This window comes from Cydia fagiglandana, chromosome Z (genome assembly GCF_963556715.1).
Source record: "Cydia fagiglandana chromosome Z, ilCydFagi1.1, whole genome shotgun sequence".
In the NCBI taxonomy this organism is placed as follows: Eukaryota; Metazoa; Arthropoda; class Insecta; order Lepidoptera; family Tortricidae; genus Cydia; species Cydia fagiglandana.
In genome coordinates this window covers 19,494,347-19,514,856 of record NC_085959.1, presented here as the reverse complement: position 1 = coordinate 19,514,856, position 20,510 = coordinate 19,494,347, and the positions used below count along the sequence as shown (strand labels likewise).

General features: G+C 40.4%; 2 protein-coding genes across 2 annotated transcripts in view; both read left to right on the top strand.

Moving 5' to 3' along the window:
- LOC134679259 (uncharacterized) overlaps window positions 1-20,510 on the top strand; it is a 452,522-nt gene that overhangs the window by 391,018 nt on the left and 40,994 nt on the right. The window lies entirely within an intron of this gene.
- Window positions 1-20,510, top strand: part of LOC134679269 (cationic amino acid transporter 2) — a 60,036-nt gene that overhangs the window by 9,225 nt on the left and 30,301 nt on the right. The window contains exons 2-7 of the mRNA XM_063538165.1: window positions 6,169-6,232; window positions 10,519-10,663; window positions 12,817-12,970; window positions 13,540-13,667; window positions 15,845-15,947; window positions 16,576-16,784. Of these exons, the coding sequence (XP_063394235.1) occupies window positions 6,225-6,232; window positions 10,519-10,663; window positions 12,817-12,970; window positions 13,540-13,667; window positions 15,845-15,947; window positions 16,576-16,784 (747 nt within the window). The 5' untranslated portion in view covers window positions 6,169-6,224. The remainder of the gene's footprint in view (window positions 1-6,168; window positions 6,233-10,518; window positions 10,664-12,816; window positions 12,971-13,539; window positions 13,668-15,844; window positions 15,948-16,575; window positions 16,785-20,510) is intronic.

Sequence of the window (20,510 nt, the reverse complement as noted above, 5' to 3'; positions counted from 1 at the left end):
ATGTATGTATTCGAACTTAACACTTATCAATGTCACAAGCCCTATGATAAAATAAAAAATCTCTATGTTTGTGTAACTGTCGTTTTCGTTAAACTGTCAATTAAAACTACGCACAACGTAGGAGTCGCTTAACTCCAAACTCGGGTAAATTCATCTGTCAGATTATGCGATTTTGGTATTAAGAAAAGGTGATAGAGTAGATATTTGCTGAGAGGGTCGAATGGATTTACCTACTCGGGTTTGAAGTTAACCCTTTGAACGCCAGACGGCGTGCGAATATGCCGTGCCCAGGACGCCAGGCGATCGCGATTATTTTAGCGAAAATGAACTTTACGATACGGAGTCCCGGTAAATCCCTATCGAATTGGCGAAGCTGACGGCTGTAGCCGTCGTTGGCGCCCTTGGCAAGACTTTCCGATGACGTCCACAGCCGTCTGCGGCGGTCAATGGGTTAAGCGACACGTTAGGTACGTCCCCAGGCGTACTATGAATGGCTTTATCAATGTGATATAATAACTGTCACTTTTTAACACCGTGGGATAGAAAGTGTCAGACACCGTTTTATCACGCGGTCTCGTAGACAAGAACGACAATCATATCCGTAGGTACCTACTAAACAGAAACATTTCATACTCGTAACCAACACGTACTTATTTATAGAAATAAACCCTTTTAGTTTCTAGTTTATTCCATGGAACTGACACAGATTTCTCAATAACAAACTATACTGTGGACAGTAGGGTACAATTGCCTATAGTTAGACTGTGCCTGAAGCGAGTCAGTGGGCCCGATTCAGATTTTGCAATAGACATCTATTAGATATCTTTTAGACATCACCAAGATACGATAACGATATGTTTAAGATCTAACCTGTCAAATTTGACATTTGCGCGATTCTGGAGATACTCTTGAACGATTTCCATAGGATATGACTTGGAGATCCAATTCACATCTAATGGATATTCTTACTCTATCTAACGTAAAAGTGACATTAATTGCCCGAATTGCTCTCTAAAAGAGAACTAGTTGATATCTAAACTATAACGTTTCTAGAATGGATCTAGTACGTGTCGCGTCTTGTGAATATCTTGAAGTTCGAATACGGCAGAGTGAGTTTTAAGTAATGAATGGCAGGTAACTGTGTACATGGGGCGGTAAGTTGGGTCGATAGCGATTGCCTCCGGTGCGGCTGCCGTGCGGCGCCGCGCCGCGCTTCGCCCGGACCTGCCTCATCTGTTGCATAACTAACCGTCCTCCTCTCACGCTCACTTTATGTGAAGACGCTCTTTAACATTCCACTAGCGTTAAGCAGAATCATATATATCAAAACTGTTTAGACGACAACGATATTAAACTTTCGTGAGACATATTTTAAACTGTTTAGACTCACTTGAATTTTTGTCGCTATCGGCGGCATGTTTCGGCCCCGTCAGCGGTCCTTCCTCAGGCTCGAGTGCTCGCGGCGACTGCAACTCGCGCAGCGCCTTCAAATTCAAGTGAGTGAAACCGTTGTGGTCTAAACAGTTTAAAATATGTCTCACGAAAGTTCAATATCGAGAATCATATATCCATAATTATAACCACAAATATATCTTACCTATATGTCTGAGAAATATAATTTATTAAATAGTTATTTACAAACTAGATCTTATACTCGTATTAAGTTATCCTGCTCTTTCCTGGAATTGTTTTGTTTGTACACAGAATGGTTACGTAATACTTTCTTTAAGTATAAACTGAGCTAGTACTTAGCGCTAATTGCCAACCTCTTTGAGTTCAGTCTGTGCCAGGCTGTAAGTTCTCGGCGTCTCTGACGGTCTATCAATGCAAAATGCATAGGTATAGCTCGGGAAGGTAGTAATCAACCACTTTCTAGATTTTCTTATTATTGTGGTGGTTATCCTACTGAAAGTTACCAAGCTGATAAGAAGTGCAGGGGTTTATACTGTAAATACCGGGTGTGGCCTGTAACACGAGCAAATAATTAAAACATAGATTGTACCTCAAACGGTGACACTTTTATTCAACAACTTTTAAAAATTATGAAGTATTTAGACTCCCCATTTTTCATATAAATAAATATTATCTTCAATGGACGCCATCGCCACGCCATTATCATTGTGACTGACGTTGCTTGTCATGCCTTAAACATAACAAAATTTGCAATACATTACGTCTTAGAATAAACTTTAAATTGTATTAAAAATCAAACCACAAGTTATTTTTAAAAGTCGCTGAACAAATGTCGGTCAGTATGAGGAGTACAGCTTACGGTTTAATTTTTTGCTCATGTAGGCCACACCCGGTATATTTAAAGACAATCTTAAGGTGGTATTTCCACCTGTCCAATTTATTTGTCCAATGTCATTGCGTCTCACTCTCTCCTAAGCAAAATGTGAAATTTGTTTAGGGTTCCGTAACTGAAAAGGAAAAACGCAACTCTTATAGGATAAGATAAAGTTTATTAGGCTCAAAAGGTTACATTCATACATAATTTCATAAGTTATGTTACATAGGTATATCTGTCTAAGATCTTTCGTTGGTACTTAAATTAGGTATCAACCTGTGCTATAAGTACCATAAGTACTTTGTTGTAGTAGTAGGATCACTTTGTTGTTCGTCCATCGGTCCATCCATCCGTCCATCCGTCCGTCTGGTCTGTATCTTTTTTATGATTGAAGTTATTAGGGATGGGTTAAGATCGAAAATTGCTGAGTAGAATGATGATAATATCACTTGTGACGAATTTGGTCGTAGCAGTCGTAGCTCAGGACTAGGTACGCACTTCAAGTGGGGATTGCCCACTGAACGACGGGGTATAACTAAATGGCAGTTGGTTACACGTGATCCCGAAATATAGAGAATTATTCGTCTTATGCCCGTTTACAATTTAGGTACCCATTCGCACCTTCCGCCAGGCGTGTCTCACTCCGCGATTTCGTCGCTTTGCTACAGGGTAGCTAAAAGTACACCCGTTAGACCCCAATTTTGGGGTTTGACAAAAGCCGCGCGTGGCGCTGTCGCCACCTATCGGCCATATCTGTGATCGTGACAGACGCGTTTTGTTCGAGAGTGAGTCTTCTGAGATTTATTCTGTGCTTCCGCCTAGAACTGGCCGCGTACTGCGCGTATCCAAGATGTCAATCGCTGCGTAGCGATCGAAACGCAACTGTCACTGTCGCACTAATATGGAAGAGTGATAAAGAGACATAAAACTTTTCGTTGTCGAAACGATAGCGATTGTAACCTTGGCTAGGCCGGCTGAATAGCCTCTACCACGAGCTGTAAATGCATATTAGTTACCTACTTACTCGGCAGGCGTATTCCGATTGTAATAACAGGTTTTCATTGCATATCTTCATCCAGAAAAATCTCTTTAGATGCTAAAGGATCATATCATATTAATAACAAATCTCGATCAAATTCATAACATATTCTTACAGTCAGAATGCGCCCCCGGGCGTCGAATAGATTTCTTTAAGCTCGTTCGTAGCATAAACGCTACGGGCTTACTCGTAGCTTCAGAGGGCCTACCGCGAACCACGTTCGACGTGTTGCCTCTCTGTCGCACTTGTAAATTCGTACGTAAGTGTGACAGGGAGGCAACACGTCGAAAGTGGTTCGCGGTAAGCCCTCTGCTACACAAGTACAAACAGCAACACTCCTCTCCTAACTGTACATCGGTGGACCTTATTACAAAAGGCATAAGGTTTACAGTTACACCGATTTACAGTTAACAGTGTAGGCGATGGTACACACAGGGATTATTTTACAGTGTGGGCCAAAAATTTCTGCACTTTTGAAATAAAACTCAACGAGATATTCTTAATTTCGTTTATTCTTTCTAAAACAATTTAATGTAACTGTCAGCGAGTTTTCCAAAATTCACACAATTCAAGAAGTGCCAGCGATGAGACACGGATCTGGATGATGTAATTAAAAAAAAAAAGAATTGCATTAAACTGTTGTTAGATTGAATTACATTAAATAGACAATAATATATATGTATAAGTAGTATTGTTTTAACATATTCAGGGCCAAGTACCCGACTGTCGGGTACACTGTAACGACTACTCGCTACGAGCGTAGCCCGTAGCACTTAGTGGCAATGAATGTGTTAATGTATTTTTAAAAAGTGCAATATTTTTGATCCACACTGTATGTTTTCTCGAATGTGCAATAGACGTGCCCATAAAAATATATAGTTTTTACAGGATTGTGTGTGTGCCTTAGATGTCCATAACAGAATTTGTATAGGTAACATAAGTCCAGAGCCCGGCGGGGGTGAGCTGTTTTCAGAGTTTGCACAATATGGACATGCCTTGTCTTTCGATGGTGTATGTAGTGTAATTTAATAACTAAAGAAATTATTTTATTTAGGCTGCCTTTCCGCTACGATCTTTACGTCGCCATTAAAACAAATTAATTTTAGCAAGCTTTTTTAGTAAATCTCTTCAAATAATATGTATGTATATGTATCCATCCATCCATATGCTACTATTAAAGTTTATTTGTACATAAGGCATTGACATTTTAGTTAAACTACAATTAATAAAGTTTTATTTTAATATATCTTTCTAAGGTGTATCTATATTGATATCTACACTTGACATAAGTGACGTCAAAATGGCTCACCCCTGCCGAGCTCTGAACATAACATACATGGTCTCTTACCACCATCAATGTGCCTGCTCTTCTTGAGCCGACTGGCATTATCAGAGATGATGGCAAGAGGCCTGATGGGGTGTCCTTAGTTCCTTGGAGCTTGGGACGGATGCTGGTGTGGGATGCTACCTGCGTAGACACACTGGTACCGTCCCACCTCTAACGGACTACTGTAAAAGCGGGCGGGGAGGCGGAAAGCGCCGAAATTCTAAAACTTAACAAATATAAGAGCCTCGGTAGAGAGTACCATTTTATACCATTTGGAGTTGATCCTAGGTCCTCTAGGTCCTAGGTCTCAGCGCGCATAAGTTGTTCGCAGAAATCGCGAAGCGTCTGGTTGACGTAACTGGTGACCGAAGAGCTGGCGGCTATATATCTCGCACAACGTATCAGCATTGCGATACAGCTAGGAAATGCCACCAGCATCCTTGGTACAATGCCTCAGGGGCCTATTTTAGATTTAAGCTAGTTATTAATTTCTTTTAGTAGTACCAATTTATATATATTTAATTTATAAACATGAAAAATTATTCTGTCGGGTGGAAGTAAATAATGTGGTGTTTTCGTTAATGATTGTTGATCCTCTGTTTATTCATGCGGCATGAATCATGCCTAGTCGCTCTTTGAATAACTGATAGCGATGGTAGATAATCTTATGTGAAAATAAGTAAGTTATTATTGTTATATAGTTTAATTTATAAATAAGTTATGTTATTGAATATTTTAACAGAATGTTTATAATTTATGAGACATTAAAATCAATAAACAAATCTATACAATATACTTACAAGATTGCAATGTCAAAAATGTGACCAAAATGATGTCAAGCCGTCAAGTGTCCTTGGAAGTAACGAATTGATAAATAAAAACCGGCCAAGTGCGAGTCGGACTCGCGCACCTTGGGTTCCGTACCATTACGCAAAAAAACTGGACAAGTGCGAGTCGGACTCCGTACATTATCTACCCAATTTTTAACAATGTTTAGTCCAATTCACGCTTGACTACACATTTCTAATAGGTTTTCCTGACATATGTAGGTAAAGAACTATTTTGAGTATTTTGTCCATAATTTAGACCCAGTAGTTTAATATTTAAGAATATGGGGGGAGGGGGAGGAATGTTCGGACAGACAGACGCACGAGTGATCTATAAGGGTTCCGTGTTTTTCGCCCCCATATAGCAAATTTCGTCTTCAATAATTGTTAGAGCCATTTCCGAGATCCCCGAAATATTGCTCCTTTATGATAGCAACGCGTTCGAGCAACACCGGATTCTGACACCTCGGCACACGCAGTGCAAGTATTATTTTAAACGACAAACTTCTAAATTATAACACTTGCACTGCGTATGCTATCAAAATAGCTGCAGACTTTTCTTCGTCTGACTCTACGAGTATAAGATAGTTTGTGTATTTTATTAATAAAAAAATATTAGTGTTAGTAAGAGAGTAAGTTTAGTGTTTATTTAGTGTTTAGATACAGCTAATGCTTGTGTTTTTGACAGGTGGTGGCAACGTCGATGTAGGTCACAGGGGACCGCAGCCTCCCCTCGCCGGCACAATGCAGAGGTACTTAAATATAACTTCTTTATATCACTTAGGTACTACTTTAACGGTAAGGACATTTATTAAATCAATTCATTAAAGCACAAAGCACCTCCAGTAAGATATGTTTATAATTATTTTATTGCCTTAAATATTTTATTTGGAATACGGTAGCACTCGGATTCCCGGGCCTATTAATGTATCAACGCCAAACAAATTCATTCATACTATCTAATTCGGCGCTACGACTATTTACATTATTTTGTCTGTTTAAAAAATTATGTGGAGATTTGTTTTTAATTGTTTATTGTTGCATTGTTAAATAACGCGTTTTACTTTAATTTTTCTAATACATATTGCTATTTATTTTTAACCAGAGAGTCCTGTTTTATATAAACGCATAAATATAGGTGCTGATAGGACTAGGGAATGCAAATCGGTTATTTTTTGTATGGAAATAATCGGTTTTTAACCGAAACCGCGGTTATTTCCATACAAAAAATAACCGATTTGCATTCCTTAGATAGGACGTAGCCACAAGCGGCCGGCAGCCGGGAGACTTATTCAGAAATTGATATTATTATTTATACCATAGAGCGTAACATGAGCGACTGCTACGCGAATTTCGGTATCATATTTCTAGTGTATGTATACGCCTCCGGCAAGCGACCGTTGGCCATTCAACAAGCTGTTGCAGAGCCGTTGCCTGATTTATGTTAGCATCACAAAGCTAGTTTAAGAGAACACTTTGAATTGCAAACTCTCTAACGGGATTAATTCTCTCGTGAAAGCTGTAATAGCCTTTTACCTGCCACTCTTGCAGATAGTGTATTGTCAGTTGATTACACATGATTGCTCTATGTACATAATTGTAAGTGCGTTATGGACGATAAACTAACTACCGACTCATATTTTTAACCGACTTCCAAATCCCAAAGGAGGAGGTTATCAATTCGGTTGTATGTTTTTTTTTTTTTTTTTTTAAATGTTGTTACTCCATATCTCCGTCATTACTGGACCGATTTTGAAAATTCTTTTTTTGATTGAATGTTTATGCATACAGATTGGTCCCGTTTTTGTCAAAACCCAGTTCTGATGATGGGATTCATGAGGAATCGAGGGAACTCCTCAAATCTTAAAGGCATACATATAGTGATTTTTGGGTTTTTATCAACAAATCAAGCATATACATCCAAAAAAGTGACATATGATGAAGTGGAACTGCTGATGATGATCAGAACGGAACTCTTCAACGACGCATAGTTCACGTTTGGCGATTTGTCCAGTTCGTTATGTTTGTTAAGCAAGTTAAGTTTTTAAGCCACATTTTTGTCAAGCTCGAGTTCTGATGATGGGATCCATGAGGAATCGAGGGAACTCTTCAAATCTTAAAGGCATGCGTATAGAGATTTTTGTATTTACATCAGAAAATCAAGCATTTTCATTAAAAACTGTCGCATTTGATGAAGTGGAACTGCTGATGATGATCAGAACGGAACTCTTCAACGACGCATAGTTCACGTTTGGCGATTTGTCCTCTTCGTTATGTTTGTTAAGCAAGTTTAGTTTTTAAGCCACATTTCTGTCAAGCTCGAGTTCTGATGATGGGATCCATGAGAAATCGAGGGAACTCTTCAAATCTTAAAGGCATGCGTATAGAGATTTTTGTATTTACATCAGAAAATCAAGCATTTTCATTAAAAACTGTCGCATTTGATGAAGTGGAACTGCTGATGATGATCAGAACGGAACTCTTCAACGACGCATAGTTCACGTTTGGCGATTTGTCCTCTTCGTTATGTTTGTTAAGCAAGTTTAGTTTTTAAGCCACATTTCTGTCAAGCTCGAGTTCTGATGTTGGGATCCATAAGGAATCGAGATAACTCCTCAAATCTTAAAGGCATACGTATAGAATTTTTTGTATTTTCATCATAAAATCAAGCATTTACATTAAAAACTGTCGCATTTGATGAAGTGGAACTGCTGATGATGATCAGAACAGAACTCTTCAACGACGCATAGTACATGTTTGGTGATTTCGAATTTCGGTTTTGACTTGGACTGGGACCCGGACTCATACCCGGATCCGGTTCGGACCCGGACTCGGACTCGGACTCGGACCCGGACTCGGACCCGGACTCGGATCCGGACTCGGACCCGGACTCGGACCCGGACTCGGACCCGGACTCGGACCCGGACTCGGACCCGGACTCGGACCCGGACTCGGACCCGGACTCGGACCGGGACTCGGACCCGGACTCTGACTCAGAGACCCGGACCTTGACCCGGAAAACCACTATGATACCTAAACTAAATAATTAAACCACTATGATTACCTACCATAAAATGTGGGTATGATGATGCCAAACCCCTCCCGCTCAAACTCCCGTACACCGCACCGCATGCGCCGTTAAGTGGGTTAGGTTAGGTTTGAACTGCGATCCTCACAGAACCGAACAAAAGTGGGTTAGGTTTGGTTAGAACTGCGAGTCTTTCAGAAACGAAATGCTACTAGAAAAGTGGGTTTGATTAGGTTCGAACTGCGATCCTCACAGAACCGAACTGCTATCAGAGAAGTGGGTTAGGTTAGGCTAGAACTACGACCCTTACGGAAACGAAATGCTACTAGAAAGTACTCGTTTTACCTCCTTTTCTACATAGTGCACCATCTACCATAATCTTTCACCGGGCCCCATAGAAGTCGGTTTTTTTTTTCTTAAAAGTTATGTAAAATAAGAATGTAATCGGTTCGAAACCGGTACATTCAGCCGGGTTTAAGAGAGATGGTCAATTATAATTCATTAATAATTAAACACTTTAAAAAAAGTTTTCCGTGGACAGTACTCCTACACACAACTGTACAACTGTTCTCTCTCGGGTACGAATTAAGATTAGGTATTAAGAAGAAGTGTACAGAAGAGTCGTTTTTATTTTCATTTAGTTCTTGCATCAGGAATTCGTGTCAAAAAGAAATTGATATGAAAAAACTAAAATGTAATCGCTAATTTAAAGCGTAGAACATCAAAAGGGCGGATGTTTGCTCAATTGCACGTGTAGACGAAGGTTTGTTGTTATTTGTTCTATCAACGTGTGAGTTAGGCCGCGGACCGGACGACAGCGCTGCGCGCCGCCGTGTGCTTCCAGGCCCAAAAAATACAGAAGTATTAATCACGAATCCTAATAACTTCCGCCCGATAGCTCTACTTCCTACAGCATCGAACATACCTATTCGAAAAAGCGATGTGCAACCGAATTCTGCGAAAAATATACAATATTTGATGAATCACAATTTGGTTTCCATAGGAAACGCTCCAGTTTTGTTTTAACTCTGGCGGTTTTCAAATACTTCCACGGCCATTATATCTTCGATATAGAGTCTATTAAGACTCAAAACAATACGCTATTGGCAATACCTACTACTGGACATGACCAAAGCTTACGACAAAGTTCAATACTCAATCCTATTAAACAATTATAGTCTATACTTACGGAATCGGAGTTCGGGGAACAGCTCACATATGGGTCAAGTCATACCTAACTAATAGGAACCAACATGTTGAAACACTGGTTGAAATATATTAGGTACTTTGAGCATAATACAAAAAGTGCAGTCCGAAACTCAAGCTATCGCCACCTCCATACCATACCGCAAGGCGATAAGGCAATGTAATTGGCTGCCTCCGATCTTTATTTATGTTATATATATATATATATGTCGGCGGCCGATCGTAAGATCAGGCATATCGTGAAATTCCTAGGCATATCGTGAAACATGAAAATCTTTGACCCGTTCCCTGAGTCGTCGGAGCCCCGCTACGCGGGGCTCCTATTTCTGGGCAGTTTGCCCTTCGGGCATCTAAAGCAACCTAACGAACCTATCCTACCTATATATTGGTTTAATGTCACTATCGTCAAAACATTACACAGGAACATTACGATCTGCCTGATCTTACGATCGGCCGCCGACATATAAACGACCTTCTAAAACCATACAAGATAAATCTATCTTATTTGCTTTATCTTATTTGGACATCTCAATAGTCGATGTATAATCAACATAAATAAAATAAAGAACATCCTTACGAGAGCTGGATGCACGATCATATTATTTCATAAGATCTTATGTACAACATGATAGCAAATAAACTACTTGAATATATGTTCTTAAACGGGTCTCCATTCGTTTTGTTACACCTTGCATGTTGTTGGGAGTACTAGTTGTCAATATACGCTAATCGTCAATCGTTCTTATGTGTATCCTTGTAGACTCAATGGAGTGGCATATAGTAATGTGTATGTGTTTATGACAGCGCCATGAAGCGGCTACGCGAGGTGGACTGGGGGAGCATGAGGCGCGACGGCCACAACATCTTCACCAAGCTCATCCGCACCAGGGACCCGCGCGACTCCGAGACCACGCAGGACATCGCTGTGCCCGGCAAGCAGAAGCTTTCGGTAAGTTTCCTGTCCTGGGGGCATGGCCGAGGTTATAAACGCTAATCATCAAACACTAATCGAAAAGAACTTGGAGGATATAACCAAACGGAGTAGCCATTAACAGGCGTACCCCTCTGTCGAAAACAGGCGGCCAATGGTCATACACATTGTATGGACTGACGTTTATCTGACATGGCTATTTTTACGTTACGTACCCCTCCCCCGCAAAAATCAGCAGACTATTTTGTAGCGAAACGTACAGACATGGCGTCTCCGTTTGGTAGAAGATCCTCTAAGTAGAAGAATAAATGTATCGAAATGACCGATGACAACCAACGAAAAGTTTCGTGACAATTACCCCAGGCGAATTATGAATGGCTTTATCTACGTGATAAAATAAGTGTCACTTTTTATTACCACGCGATTGAAAGAGACAGACACTGTCATTATTACGCTGTTACGTGGACAATTACGACCATCATATACCAACAGTTCTAGAACGTACAAGATTGCCTGTCAAAAATCAAAAGCGGAGCAAAATCGCAATGATTACGCTTGCGCTCGGAGAGAAGAACCTGAACCTACACGGCCTTAATTTCAGGATCAAAATCGATTCTTTCACTACTCAGAGGCAAGCTGCGTGCAGAATATTCAGAAGAAAAGTTTTCGAACTTTTTCCATAAGTGATTCCCAACATAACCTCAAGTTTGGCAGGTTGCCAGGTTCAGAGATTAAGCAATTTTCTTTTTTACTCACGTTGTGTGCATGTACAATAGGTACTTATGTATGTTGCCTGGTGCATTAGATTATAGTCGACTGCGTTAAGGATGACTCACGTTAGACCGGGCCGTGTCCGGGCCGGAGCTTCCGGCGCTTACTTTTCTATGACATGACAGGCGATCACGTGATACTTTCCATAGAAAACGATGCGCCGGTTTACGGTGAATGGCCGAAAAGATTTACCCCCCTTTTATTTTATTCATAAACGCGTTACAAGCCTCAATAATTAGCATCTTTTAATCATTTATTAATCTGTCATTTTGTAAGTAGACCAGGTACATATGTGTAAGAAAGTGATAAAACGTTAACAAATTAATTGAAGTAATTGAGGGGACACACATATGATAGTAGACCTATTGAGTCTATAGGCAGCTATAAGTTAAATCTGTAATATCACAATGCTTTATAGTTTTGACTCTCATGCGGTGTAATAAAATTGAAAAAAAAATACTGACTATCAAATTTTAGTCTGGCGTTGATGATCGCCCACAAATTCAGTCACCCGAGAAATTATGCCATCAAAATTACAATGTAAGGCGGCTAAACGTAGGTAGGTATATCCGGAAACCACATCAGTGTAATAACCGCCTTACGAAAAGTGCGAACTGTAAATACCCAAATTGTGCGCTGCGCCTTACGCCGTGTCGAGTGTCAAAATAAAACAGATTAAATTATGTATATGTATGTATAACAAAATTTAAAATTGGACTTGTAAAGCAATGTTCTACGGAAATAAAACTTAATAGAAGATCGTTATGTATATGATAGGAATACACAGAATATACTTCTCCTCTCCACACATACATGGGTCATTCAATTAAAATGAAAGTGTTTAATTTAAAGAATTGGATTATTTTTAAGTTAAATAATGAAATCTGCTTTCCATAACTTTCTTTCAAAGCTGAGTTTCGCAACCCCCTTGGACAAGTGCCGCGACCCACACTTTGAGAAGCACTGGTTTAAATTAGAGATGCAACGGATAGTTGTTTGGCCGGATACCGGATACCTGATATTCGGCTTGACCATTGGCCGAATATCCGGTAACCGGCCGCCGAATATTCGGCCAGCGGACTATACCTACGTTTCGGTTTTTCAGGTGCGCATTCTGCAGGTTTGACCTGTTTCCTAGAAAACATTCGCGCGGACTCATTTCTAGGTTCGAAATGAATGCGCGTGCAAGTCAGTGGAATTATTGAATTGTTTTAAAATAATAAACAAGTACGATTATGACCGTGTCTGTTTCTTAAATCCAATTTGTTTACTCCGAAATCAAGCAATGTTACTATCCGGTATCCGGCCGGATAGTAAAATAATGGCCGGATACCGGATGGTAACCGGATATCCGGTGCGTCTCTAGTTTAAATATTGAGGTTAGCCGTGTTCGTGCGCAGCGATGCCTGACGACGATGGACCTCGTGTCGCTGGGCGTGGGCTCCTGCGTGGGCACGGGCATGTTCCTGGTGTCGGGGCTGGTGGCCCGCAAGTTCGCGGGGCCCGGCGTCGTCTTCAGCTTCATCATCGCCGCGCTGGCCAGCATCTTCTCAGGTACAGCTTGAGACTATATGGCCGCTCTTGCATATTCGAGCAATACATACGGCGCGATAAGGGAAACGAGTTAGAGATTCACTAGATATGAAATAGTAAAGATATGTGACGTTCCACGGCAGAAGGTAACATTGCCCCGGCTGAATATTGGAGCGGCGTTAATAATAGCGTAATCGCCAGTCGCCATAATGTAACTTTTGCCGTGGAACATCACATATCTTTACTGTTTCATATCAAGTGAATCTTTAATTAATTTCCCGAATCGCGCCGATAGTCAAATAGGCTAACCAAAAACGAAGTGGTCCGCTTTAGGTTTTCAGGAACTGTCCAACTTTACGATCAGGCTACGACATACTTAACTATATGGGTATAAACTTATACATAGACCCGCCCCGGCTTCGCAAGGGTTACACAATACCTTAATAAATTATACACTTAAATCTTCCTCAAAAATCACTCGATTGATAGGTGAAAACCGCATAAAAATCAGTTAATCGTGAACTTACAAACACACAAACAAACTTTGGGACTTTGTTTTACAAGGTTTAGTGAAGTGGTTGTTTACGCAGGTGCATGCTACGCGGAGTTCGGCGTGCGTGTGCCGAACACCACTGGCTCCGCGTACACGTACTCCTACGTGACCGTCGGCGAGTTCATCGCCTTCGTCATCGGCTGGAACATGGTCCTCGAATACCTGGTAAGTTTAGACATGACACAACCCAAATGAAGACATGACTTTTGCCCCTCTTTTAGCATTTTTTCCTAGCACAATTTATTAGAACTGTTGTGCGTCAAGGAAATTTGAACTGACTACATTCTATTTGGTGGTGCTTTGAAAGGTTAAACCTATTACCTAAAGGTTGCCTAGAGTTTGAAAAATAACTAGGCAAAGACAAATAATGTTTACCTAATTACTTGTTTTTGAAATTTGGAGAAATTTATAAATAACATTGACGTATATCTAATATTATTTCGTAAAGACCGGCTTTACGGGTGGTGGTACGAAGTTGGCCAGTAAATTGGTGTCACATCGCGTTGTGCGCAAGTTGCACGACCAATGCGAGCCAGTCGTGCGGTCTAACGCATCGAGGAACGAAAAAACTTATATACCGTTGACATACATATAGTGACATCTATTAGGACGGCGCAAGTCTCATTCAACATTTGGGCGGTAGAGCAAACTTACGTTTCCACATCTACCCTCAAGAACGCAGCTCTCGCGATTCCACTCTGGGCGGCTGGCTAAGGCAAGCCAGTGGCAGAGGATCCTGTCTCAAACCCCTGTCAGCTCCCCAGGACCAGTTGGGTACGTGGGGTCGCTACTCCTACACACAGGCTGCCCTACGTGATTAGGTACCATGCCCTTAACCTGGTCTACCTATAAATATAAGGTACAGTCGCCCTCAAAGTACCTCGTATGTTTACCTCCTTTGTAATGAGCCAAGGAAATTAAATACACTTATTTTAGGGGCCGTGCCTGAGTGGGTGGCTCGGTAAACGGTACCGTCGAATGGTAAACTTAGACTAGGTACTTTATTCCATATTAACTAGTGCTTTTATACAAGCGTGTAATCGTAATTCATAATTTACAATTTAAGGCGATGCAATATAATATCTCTGGTCTAGGTTATTGTCACGCGCTGATAATATTCTGCTGACCGGCACACATTATCTTATACGTGGACTGTACCTAATAGTATGAAACTCCTAGTTATCAATGTTATCATTTACGTACCTACATATCAAGAATTAATATTTAATAAAGCTTTGATCGTAATGTGCGATTTGTATTCCTCACTAATGGTAGGTATAAATGGAAACGCAGACCATCGCCGCTGGCTCAGCGTGGAAAACAATTAACTGCAGAAATAGAACGAATAGGACGAACACTATTAAAGCGAATATCGGTAGCTAGGCGCATTGCTTATTACTCTGCGAAAACTGTCACGTCCGTTTCGTTCGTCCTATATTCAATTTCATTTGTGGTTCCGTGTGAGAAATTGAATGTTTGGAAGTACCTAGGACTTACAATATTGATTTTATGTAAAGGCGATTATCAAACTGACGTGTCTGTGTGATAAATGATAACCGCACTCATATTGATGCATGAGCTCGCATTTAAATTAAATAATAACATTAATATCTAATTTAGTACGAGTATGGAGTGCTATGGATATATTACATATATCCATATTATCCATAGTACTCCTATTTTTCAAATATGGACGCGCACTCGTCATTCATAGTAAAGGCTACTAATTACACTCAACTTGCTACGATAAACGTTTGTTAGCATTATTTTATTGAGTACCTAACTAATAGAAGTAAACAGATAACAGAAGTTACAGCATTAGCGTAAGGGATCAGAGACAAGATAAAAAAAACCTTTATCGTCCTACTATTGAGTAGATACAAAATACAGATGTAGGTAGTGCAAATTAAATTTCCATCGTATTTTCAAGGAAACGTACGAACGTACACTGTCTATTTCAGTCTGCCTCGGCTCAGTACAGTCGGTACAAAAAATACTGAGGTTGACTGAAATAGCTTGACAAATACAAACTTACCGAGAAAATACGATGGATAACAATTATGTACTACATTTATATCTAAAGTTAGTCCATCACATTTTTACTTTTATTTGATTTATTATTTTCAGGTTTTAAGAGCGCATTACGTAGGCACATAAATAACTTACGGAAGATCGCCTTTATCGGATTCAAAGGTTATTATGAATAAAAAAGTGATTCGAAATTTAATTTCGACTATCTATTAAAAATTTAGACAGTTATTTCTAGCCCCTAAATGAGCAGAGCAGATACCTATAGTATAGTATTAAAATATAATTAAACCTAATAAGCTTTGTCGACGCAGATCGGAACGAGTGCGTGTGCACGCGCGCTCAGCGCCTGCTTCGACTCATTGTGCGACGGCGCCATCACCAGACACCTGGCAGGGATATTCGGAACAGTTTTTGGTAAGCTTCATTAGCAACAAGACGGCTTATATACCTAACAACATTATCTAACAATAGCCAAGATGGAGACCAGAACGCCAAGTATCAAGTTTTTAATAGAATATTTGCAGTCATGTCGTATAAACACATAAGGCCCGATACATTCATATTAGGTACAATAGGTAGATACTATACATACCTACCTTTAGCACAATCCAGACTACGAGTATTGACGCAATTTTTTAGCTCGCCAGCATATCAAGGACGAAATAACTTTTCACTTGGACTTCTACTCGGCAATGATAGTTAGGTACATTAGGAGAGTGAACTGTTTATTAGACGAGCACTTAACTAATATACTATGAATATTAGTAACAATGTACCTCCCGTCACTACATTATGCAGAAAGACGCTTTCGTCAGTTCTAATTTAATATGATTTCATACGCGAATGTGCATTTTATACATAATGCATGAATGCATATAATTATGCTGCTCGTGACATCGCAAATAACGAATAAGTATGTGAAAGTTTCAAAAGCTTTAGATATCACGAATTCTGCCATGTGGCTACTTCGACATTCCATGACAAAAGATAATGAATTATTTGGATTAGAATTAGAATATCGATGCCATTTTTTTTGCTACAGGAAAACCACCGGATTTCATCGCGTTCGGGATATCGCTGTTGATGACCGTAGTGCTGGTGGCGGGCGTGAAGAAGTCTCTCTTCTTCAACAACCTGTTGAACGCCGTCAATCTGTGCGTGTGGGTGTTCATGATGACGGCCGGCCTCTTCTACGCGGACACCAGCAACTGGACCGAGCATGATGGCTTCCTGCCTTACGGGTGGAGTGGGGTAAGTTTACCACAGAAACCAGTTGTTAAACTGCTCTTACTAACATTACTATCTAAAATTAAAAACTAAACTAATTTAAATTAGAATAAAGCTAAAAAAGGCCCCCGCGGCATTGTGCCAAAGATGCTGGCAGCATTCCCTCGCTGAATCGCAATACTGATGCGATGCGAGAGAAAGCTGCCAGCTCTCTGGTCACCGGTGGTATCGACGAGCTTTTTGCACAGTTCTTTGAAAATAATATGTGCGCTTAAAAAATTTATTAAATGTATTACATGTAAATCAGAAACCTAATAGCGAATATTTGCATGCATGACGAATAAATCCTAATATAATCATATTGTGTCAAAGGAATTTCCGACGCTGTGCTCATAGCTTCCAACCCCGTAGCGCAGCATTCAGCTGAACCGTCGACGTGGAAGCCGTCCAAATGAAATTCATGACTGGCGCTGCAACACCATCAAATCGCGCTTGATCGGATAGAGCTTATGTGACACGATCGTTTATGAGTTTCACACAATATTTTGTTATTTTTCAATACATATATAATACATATACCAGCCGACTCACTATTGTGAAGAATCTCACATCTAAGAAGTTAACTGTAGGTGTACACATTTTGACGTAAGGATTTTTTTATAATACTAGTTGATACTCGTAGATATAATACATATACATTATAGTGAATATTTTATAAAATTCATGTACATATAGTAGGCACTGTACAAGATGAAATATCGACATCTATTGTAAACAGCCTATCGTTCAATTTATTCCGATCGTCTGGTCTGGAGGCGACGCGGGCGAATGAGAGCTCTTCAAGAAAATAGAACCATCTTGTCAAGAGCTGAATGTAATTAGTAAAGGCCTCTGATAAATCGATTACTAGGTATTATAGTTCTATCAATATTTTAATATCTACATACTTATGGTTGATAATAGTCATTTGTTGTGTTTTCACCAGCACTACAGCTCGTGAAGGCTCTCTTTGTACTTGAAAAACTGATAAGATAGTTGCATTTTATCCACATGTGTGACAAAGGCATCTGATGAAATTTTTGAGTTGTTTGCTCATGTTTTTATCATCATCGTGCTACCTAACTGCCCACAGGAAATAAAACTGTACAGTTTGGACGAACACACAGTTTTGTGTTTGACCCCTTTACGAGCTGATGTGGTAATTATTTTGATGGTAATTGTTTCGCCGCCAGACTCTATACTGCGTTTTTAATGCATTAAAAAAAAGGTAAACAATTTTGACGTTGTTTTTAGTAACAAACGATGTATAAAAATTAAATTAAATACAAAAAATTATAATGATTGTATGTATATGATTTATAATTGTAAAATATTTACTGTGACTCATTTTTCTAAAATGTTCTTCGATAAAAGACATATTATCGATCGCTTACCTTACATTAGAAAAATCTAATGCCTAAAAACTAAAAAGATACTAGAGTAGTTAATAAAATCCTAATCCTAGACTAAATACTCCTCTTACCAATCATACAACTTCACATTCTTTGGATTATGTATGGGTGTGTTTGTGTCTTTTTGTGTGTTTTTAACAATTAAGGGGCCAAATTCGATACGTACAACTGTCAGATTTCGAATCCACGTCAAATCAACAGTTAATTTTATTGCATACTGAGTGTTGATTCCATCAACGGTGGATAATATCATTTGGTACAACCAAAACTAAACTCTAAACTAAGGGTGGTTCGGTTTGGTTTGCTTGTCACCCTAACTGGAGATCAACGGGAGATCAACACGATACGTCAAACGTCGCTTGTCGAATAGGGGTCAAGTTTGTAGTTTTTTTATTCATCTGGAAAAAAAATAGCGGCTAAAGTACAGGCTAGAGCGCTGTGTATCTTATATATCTCATAGTTGCTTTTTTTATTTGGAAATGATAGCGGTCGTGAATATTTTAAAAGACAGAAATAGAATTCAATCAACCAGCGCAGCAACAGGCTCCCGGCTCCGTAATAGCTTCTTATTTTTCTCACGTGCCCGTTCGCTCAGGCTGAATTTTATTTGCTTTTTCATTAATTTGGCTGTGTCTTTATACATAAAAGTCGGAGAGGGAAAATTTTTTAGTCAAATTACCGTTATAATACTTTTTTATCTCAACAGAATCAGAATCGATATATTTATTGGTAAAAGCAATGCCATTTTATATGTCAGGTTTACAAAATATAATTTATTTAAAAAACATGTAAATACCCATGGCTTGGCATCAGCAGTGGGATGTCAGCAGGGCGATCCACTTGGACCAGCTATATTCAGCCTTGCCATCCACCCCATAATTTCCAACTTAAATTCAAAATTTAATTCGTGGTACCTGGACGACGGAACACTAGGTGGTGATTGGTGGTCTGTTCTAGATGATTTGAGAAGCCTAACCGACTCTTTCAGTACGATAGGATTAGAATTAAACTTTACAAAATGTGAACTGTATATAAATAATCATCTCCCCACCACCGACCTACATAACATTATTTCGAATTTCGACACTTTAGCTCCTAATATCAAAATCGTAGATAAAACCTCTTTAAGACTCATTGGTGCTCCAATCTTCCCAGAATCCATAGAACCTATCATTAGCGAACATCTAAATACTCACAATGCTTATTCGGACCACCTTCTAAAAATCAGTGGCGTTAGTAATCATTAAATTTTGTCTTTTCGTGCCCAAATTTACATACATACTTAGATACAGCCCCGTCTGGAAATACCCTCACCTCATCTAACCCCTAGATTCCGTCCTTAAAGTCACACTTTCATCAATCCTCAACGTCAACCTGGACAACCGCGCCTGGACCCAGGCCTCTTTGCCAATTCGTCATGGCGGCCTGGGCATCCGGCAAGTTGTCAGCGTCGCCCTCCCAGCTTTTTTGTCCTCTTTTCACAGCACGCAAGATCTCGCCAATAAAATTTTTTGCCCTCCTTCCGACAATATCTGCATCCAAATACAGAACGAGGCCAAAAATGCTTGGACGCAAGCCTGCCCGGAAAATCCAATCCCAGCCTTCGTTCAGTCACAAAAACTTTGGGATGAGCCCCTCTGCAGAGCCACCCTAAAAGCACTTATTGATAATTCTCAAACTTCTGCAGAGCGCGCTCGTCTCCTAGCCGTATCGGAGCCAGAGTCAGGGCTCTGGCTTCATGCATTGCCATCCCCCAACATAGGCACCCTCCTAGAGAAAACGACCCTCACACTCGCTACCAGTCTGCGATTGGGGGTCAAAACCAATGAACCTCACCGCTGCCGCTGTGGCTCCAATGTTGACGAGCTGGGCCACCACGGCTTGTCTTGCCAAAGAAGCGCGGGCCGCATCTCTCGCCATGCCTCCCTGAAGGATGTCATCCGGAGGGCGCTTGCTTCCGTTAGCGTGCCGGCCATACTTGAGCCGAACGGTATCGCACGTGACGACGGCAAGCGGCCCGACGGAATGACACTTATTCCGTGGAGGCTGGGGAGGACGCTTGTGTGGGACGCCACCTGCGTTGACACGCTCGCGCCGTCCACCTACAGGCGACCTCCGTCAGGGCGCGAGCTGCGGCTACAACCGCAGAACAGAACAAGCGGCGGAAATATGCTGTCCTCGGTGAGGGATACATATTTGCGCCATTTGGCGTACAGACTCTGGGACCGTGGGGGCCTAGCGCAAAAGCCTTATTTAAGGAAATGTCTCAGCGTCTCATCGACACCACAGGTGACCAGAG